Source organism: Octodon degus, unplaced genomic scaffold (assembly GCF_000260255.1).
Source record: "Octodon degus isolate 3935 unplaced genomic scaffold, OctDeg1.0 scaffold00279, whole genome shotgun sequence".
Classification (NCBI taxonomy): Eukaryota; Metazoa; Chordata; class Mammalia; order Rodentia; family Octodontidae; genus Octodon; species Octodon degus.
In genome coordinates this window covers 437,531-444,082 of record NW_004524855.1, presented here as the reverse complement: position 1 = coordinate 444,082, position 6,552 = coordinate 437,531, and the positions used below count along the sequence as shown (strand labels likewise).

At 46.0% G+C, this 6,552-nt stretch overlaps 1 protein-coding gene and 1 non-coding gene across 2 annotated transcripts in view; one reads left to right on the top strand and one right to left on the bottom strand.

Moving 5' to 3' along the window:
* The window catches only part of Hnrnpul2 (heterogeneous nuclear ribonucleoprotein U like 2), a 13,248-nt gene that overhangs the window by 5,253 nt on the left and 1,443 nt on the right, over positions 1-6,552 (bottom strand). The window contains exons 4-12 of the mRNA XM_004646737.1: positions 6,426-6,547; positions 4,415-4,550; positions 4,120-4,196; positions 3,797-3,936; positions 3,299-3,389; positions 3,099-3,211; positions 2,535-2,798; positions 2,127-2,249; positions 1,542-1,670 (exon numbers count right to left, since the gene is read on the bottom strand). Coding sequence (XP_004646794.1) covers positions 1,542-1,670; positions 2,127-2,249; positions 2,535-2,798; positions 3,099-3,211; positions 3,299-3,389; positions 3,797-3,936; positions 4,120-4,196; positions 4,415-4,550; positions 6,426-6,547 — 1,195 coding nt within the window. The remainder of the gene's footprint in view (positions 1-1,541; positions 1,671-2,126; positions 2,250-2,534; positions 2,799-3,098; positions 3,212-3,298; positions 3,390-3,796; positions 3,937-4,119; positions 4,197-4,414; positions 4,551-6,425; positions 6,548-6,552) is intronic.
* Positions 3,476-3,577, top strand: LOC111814196. The gene has a single exon (XR_002819245.1). It is a non-coding gene; the product is annotated as a small nucleolar RNA U13 (small nucleolar RNA).

Genomic DNA, 6,552 nt, shown 5'->3' with positions numbered 1-6,552 from the left:
GTTGGGATAAAATTAATATGATCTGGGAAGGAGATCATATTATTTTCTTTTATGTAGACTTGTAATTATTTCTTATAAAAGAAAATAATTGGGGCCAGGGAGATGGCTCAGTAGAATAAGAGCTTGCCTGACAAGCTCAAGGGCCTGAGTTCAATCCCCGGAAAAAAAAAAAAAAAAGAATCTGATTTAGTAGTGAGGCCCTGAACATCCTATAGACCCTTCCCAAAACACAAACAAAAAACCAAAACAACTTTATACGCTGATCATCAAAGGAAGAATGGACAAGAAAGATGCATGGTATTGTTTCTCTAGTGAGAAACTAGAAAACATACATACGTTTACACACACGTGCGCGCGCACACGCACACACAAACAATAGATAACAATGAGGGATGGGGAGCTAGCTCAGTAGAATAAGCGCTTGCCTGGCAAGCACAAGGGCCTGAGTTCAATCCCTGGTTCCGTTAAAAAAAAAAAAAAAAAGATAACAGTTACACTACTAATACTCTCTGTTCATTGAAAAAGTTTGTGTTAATATTCTATGGACAATTAAATGCCAGATTATATCTTACACTTTGAGTAATTTAAAGATAACAATACACAATGTATTAACCATTGTTACCCTATGTCATATTGAAATCTTTTTCCTCTTTTACTGCTGAGCTACATCCCCACCCTAAACAAAGCCAGGGTCTGCACTTTTTTTTTTCTTTTTGGTACTGGGATCGAACTCAGGACCTTGTGTTTCTCAGGCGGGCACTTACGCTCTTTTTTCCTCTTTTAAGACAAAAAAAAAAAAAAAAAAATTATATGAGAGGTATGACTCATACACCAGTAAAACAAGTTCAGGGAAACAAAGGGACTTACTTGTACAAGGCCACAATTTTTTTTTTTTTTTTTTTTTGTATTTAGGACAGGGTACAGGGTGTACAGGGTCTCACTACAGAGACTGGACTCGTAGTAATCCTCCTGTTTACAGCCTCCCAAGTGCAGGGATTACAGGTGGGCACCACTACGCCCAGTCTCAATCCCTGTCACAGTGTGCCCCTGGGGGGAGGCTGGCACAGCAGGCCCAGGGATCCAACTCCTGGCCCCTGTGTCTGCCTAAGCAGGTGCTTTAATCCACTGAGCTATTTGGCTGGCCCCAAGATCACAAATCTTTTTTTTTTTTTTTTTCAGAACTGGGCATTGAACTCAGGCCCTTGCCCTTGCCAGGAAAGCGCTTATTCTACTGTGCCATCTCCCTGAGCCCAAGATCACAAATCTTGTAAGTGGAGCCAGGGATTCCAAGAGTGCCAGTTCTATTCTACATCTTCATTGTCTGGACCTATACACTATTGATTCAAAACACCAATAAGGCTACCTCTGTAAGGTTTAAAATAATCATGGGTGTGGGGCTGGGGAGATAGCTCAGTAGAATAAGTGCTTGCCTGGCAAGCCCAAAGTCCTGAGTTCAATCCCCAGTACCACAAAAATTAAATGAATACTCATCTCTGTACCTTTTGAAAAGCTAAAGTTTCTTTTGATTGTTTGAATAATACCTGATCAAGAATGAAGTTTCTCTTTGTCCGAGAAGCAATCTGGACCAGTTTACTAAGGCACTGGGAGGCTTGCTGAACTAAAAGGTCACGACTTTTGGGGTCCATCTCTGGCTCCTCGAGCCCCTTCATCTGTGAATGGAGAGAAAAGGCACATATGCAGTTGGCAGCAAGTTCAAGCAAGAGACTGCTGCCACTCTAAACACCATACTGTCACCTTCATTCACCTTCTGGCTCAGGGCTGCGACACTATTCCTTGCAGTATCATTTCCAGTCAACCAGGATAGATCCCAGATTTTGTCACTTTTCAAAAATTTTACAATACACAGGGCCAGGGGGGATAGCTCAATAGAATAAGTGCTTGCCTGGCAAGCACAAGGGCCTGAGTTTAATCCCCGGTTCCATCAAAAAAATACAGCAGAAAAAAAAAAAAAAAGAAAATCCACCTAAACACATACAGAAAACAGCTCCCTTCTCATATTTGTGGGCCCTTCCTCCCCAGACACTCAAGATTATTCTCAGTGGAACACAGCTGAAGATACCTTGGTCCCCCAAGCAAGCACCCCTCTGGGATCTCCCTTCACTTACTCTCATCTGACTGAGCACAGTCTCAGCTCCCAGGACGTTGTATCTTTTCTCAGGGTTTTCTTTTGCGTATTTCAATGCCCACTGGGTCTTTCCAGATCCAGGCAGTCCCACCATCAGAATCACCTACAAGTAAACACAGTCACCAATACACTGAGAGTAAGTGAGGATCAATTTCTAAGATCCCATTTAAGCCAGGTATGGAGGGAATGCCTACAAACCCAACTACCAGAAAGGCCTAGATAACACAGTGAGATCCCGCCTCAAAGACACAACCCCCAAACCACGAGGAGCAGCTGAGGAAGAATACCCACCCCCACCCCCCGCCCAGCCTTGTTTGTAGTGCTTTGAGGAAAGACCGGGGAACTTACCCACCCACCATCCCAAAGCAGGAACCCCAAGCTGGCGCACCTCACACTCCTCTCCGGTCTTCGGTGGGACCACAGTGCGCACGCGCTCCTCGACAGGCACAGCATGGATGAACACAAACTCTTCGGGGGGCGGGAAGAAGGGCTCCTCCTTCTGACCAAAGTTTAATTCTACAACACAATTTTTGCAGAGGACATGGGGCAGGAGGGCGCGGTCTGCCAGGGAGTCCTTGCTGATCCGGAATGCCACACCTAGATCGTCTCCATTCTTGGAGAAGGACAGTTCTATTTCTTCAGTCTCAAAGTTCTATAGGGACAAAGGACAAGAGCACTTAGGGCTGGAGGGGCTGAAGGCTGGTCAGTTTCATCCTTTTTGAAACATACTGCTGTGCAGGGGACGGGGAGATAGCTTGGTGGAATAAGTGCTTCCCTGGCAAGCGCAAGGCCGTGAGTTCAATCCCCAGTTCCGCAAAAAAAAAAAAAAAAAAAGAAACATACTGCTGTGCAGCACAACAAAGCCAGCTTGCACCACTTCACACACACAACAGCACTGTTGGCACAGACATGGGGGCCTTCCCACCACAACCCACCATGCAGATACACTCACAGCAAAGCAGCCAATGACATCATTCTCCCCAAAAGCCTGGCCAAACTCTTCAAACTGGCTGTTCTCTGCCTTGAGTCCACGTCCATCAAAGCCATAAGAGAGCTCATCTTCACCTACAAGAGCCAATAATCAGTTACCCACGCCCAGGCTCTCCAAAGGGCAGATCAAATGCACGTGAAGAAGTTATAAAGTAACTTTACCCAGCTGAGGATGGGAAAAATCAACAGACCACCCAACTCGGAAAAGAGACACCTCTGTGCAGCCTTCTTTCATTGGAAGATTCTGGGTTACCTGGCCAAATCAGAAAGGAACTCAGGTTGTCTGACCACTCAGGAAGAGAGATGAGAAAGACGACAATTTTACATATGCTAAAACTGATCCTTCGGTTCATGAGCATGATGATTGGGTGTTCATGCCTTATGCATGAGATGTGCCTCCCTCAAACCTTGTTATGACGTGGGCACATTACCCATCTGATGTGAAAATAAATAAATAAATAAAATAAAACTGACGGCTATCACACTGAAACATCAGAATAGCAAATGTCACTCAACCTAACCAAAGGTGAGAGTAGTACTAAAGTTATTACTAAAACAGAGTGACTATTCCTCTACTAGCAAAGTACTGATGGACAGGAGTCCAACATACAGATACTTCAGAGACAAATTAACAAATGAGTGGCTGTTCTGAGCTACTACCTTGGCCTCGAAGCAGACTTTTCCCTTTGTTACTCCATATGTGCTCCTTGCCCCAGACCAGAGGGTGGGGAACTTCTCTGACAAGAGTGGCTGCCCTCCGTATCGGTCTTTGCTCACTTGGAAGTGAAGATCCGAGGTGTCTGTAAGAAACATGGGGATGGCTGAGCGCAAGGTCTAGCACCCCAGAGCAACTCACACAGCACAAGTACATCCAATGTCAAGAATGAGAGCCAAGCATGAGGACATGCAAGCTGGAAGTTCTAATCCCCAAAATCGGTTTTAGGAGACAGTTAAAACCCCCAACCTTGTTGCCTTATACATACACGTGTCCAGGTTCACAAGAGTATGATCTTCCTCTTCCTCCTTTGCCTCTTCCTCAGGAGGTGGTGGAGACTTGGAGCTACACAGAGAACAGTAAATCCATGTAGCCATAGCGCTCATCAAGCACTATCTGCAGGACACTAGGTCCACTTTAAGCTACCAATAAATACCAAATCACAGCAGATAGCTCCTTTCAGCAAAGCTGTGTCTAACCTACCCTTCCCTCCAGACACTCATCAGCATGCTGTACAGCAGAACCAGAGGCACCACTACTGCAGGGAAGACCCATGACCTCACCGGCTGTGGTGAGCCTCCTCTCGAAACTCGTAGTATGCACGGCCATGCTCATCCTTCTCATCCCGCTGCCTCTTCACCCCTCGACGCTCACCGTCCGAGCCTGCGGGCTTTGACTGCTCACTGTCTTGGTCATCCCCTACAAAACCAGGGAGATAATCAGCAGTTTTTCTACACAGTGTGGAACAAATTCAGAACCAATAGAAACTACATGTAGAACTGAGTACACCAATCATAATAGATTATTCCCTCAATACTCATAACATACTTTATTTCCAAACTTTACTTTCCTGTCATTGGCTAAAATTTTACGGGGGCGGGGGGGGGAGTGCCTCATTCAGCAGTTGATAAAACTGGATAATTTAGCTAGGCTTGGTGGTACACTCTGCCATACCAGCACTGGGGAGGTAGAGGCGGAGGATTGCCATGCTTTTGAAGCCAAACTGGGCTACATAGTGAGTTCAAGTCCAGCACGCACTACATAGCAAGAACCTACCTCAAAGAAAAGTTTTTTTAATTCTAAACTTATCTACTTAATCAGGTCAAACTTGTAGATTTCCCCATTACTATGACATAAAGGGTCTCTAAAAACATCTTCAGGGTTAATTTCACCCATTAGATTTGAATTCAAAGTAGGCACTTAACACACATTTTCTAACAGTTTTCCATAGGGTCCTAACATAGAAGCCTCAAATTCTCTTCCAGTTTGCCTTTTTTACATTAAAATATACAACCACCTATGGCTTTACTTACATAGTGAATGAGCTCATGTGCATGATATACACCTGTATTTTAATGAGATTTACGGAAAATTGCAAGACCAAACAAGTTACGACAAACCAAAAAAAAAAAAAAAAAAAAAAAGAAAAGCCAGAAGAAACCCATAAATAAAATAACACTGCATCTTACTGCATATAATTTAGGACAGAAAGGCGTACACATCGAATAGCTTATTTTTGGTGGCAATAACAGGACTGGAATCACCACTGAGCTCCACTTCCAGCCCATTTTTGGCTGGTCTGGAACTTGCAATCCTCCTGCTTCAGCATTTCAACAAGATGGGATGGGATATACAGGTGTGTACCATGGAATCAGGCATGCAACGTTTTTTACAGAAGGAAAAAGTTTTCCCTCAAGCTTCAATATTTTTCAACAGTAGAATGCTTTTAATAACTATCTTTAAAGCAGTCCTTTATCTTTAAGTGTTTTTTAGCTGACATTTTGGATACACATGAATAGTTATGTAATGGAACTTTTGTTCTAGGACTTCAGACGAAAAAATCTACAAGTTGCATGTGATTGCTATAAAACTGGAACTTACACCAAGATACTCGGTAGCACCCTGGAATAGACTACAGAAAGAACGTGGGCAACTCACTCTGCAGTAACGCTTGGAGGTAACGCTAGGTTCCCTTTCTACTCTGACGGATACAGGTCAGTCATATCAGCTTCAACTACCCCACTACCAAAACAAAGAAAAAATGTCACCGAGGCCCCGGGCATGGCTGCACCACCTCTTCCAAAAGATCCTCGGTGGGCTCAGAGGAACCTCGACCTTTTCAACTCAAGAAATGGGGCCCCTGACAGATAAGAAACGCAGGCCAGCCCAAGTACACAGTAAATCTATAGTGTGCTCACGCGGCGCCTCAGCGAAAAGATCAACACTTAATCACAGGACGCGGGAGACGTAGCTAAGGTGTACCAGAAACCCAGGGGACTGCTTTCTCTTCCCGGGTTAACCATTAAGCCCAAAGCTCCGGAGGCGAGAGCACGGCGAGCAGTTTGCTCAACGCTCAATGACTTGATGGTGCAAGCTAGAGCCCCGAGCCTGTCACCCGCCAGTCCCTCTGCAGCCACTAAGCTGGGTAAGAGACTCGGGCACGGGCGAGGCCGCTCCACAGGTGGCTCTCGCCGGGCGTGCACCGCCTCTCCGCGACAGCGGGGCAGAGAACAGGGTTAGGATCGGGGCAAGGGACCCAGGATGCGGACGCCGAGCTTGCCCTCCCCCGCCCACCTGGCTCCTCCGCCGGGCCGCCACCCGCCGCCTCGTCTCCGCTCCGCTCCTCGTCCCCGCAGTCACCGCCGTCTTCGCCCCGACCCGGGTCCGGCTCCTCGCCGCCGTTCACGCCGCCCGGCCCGGC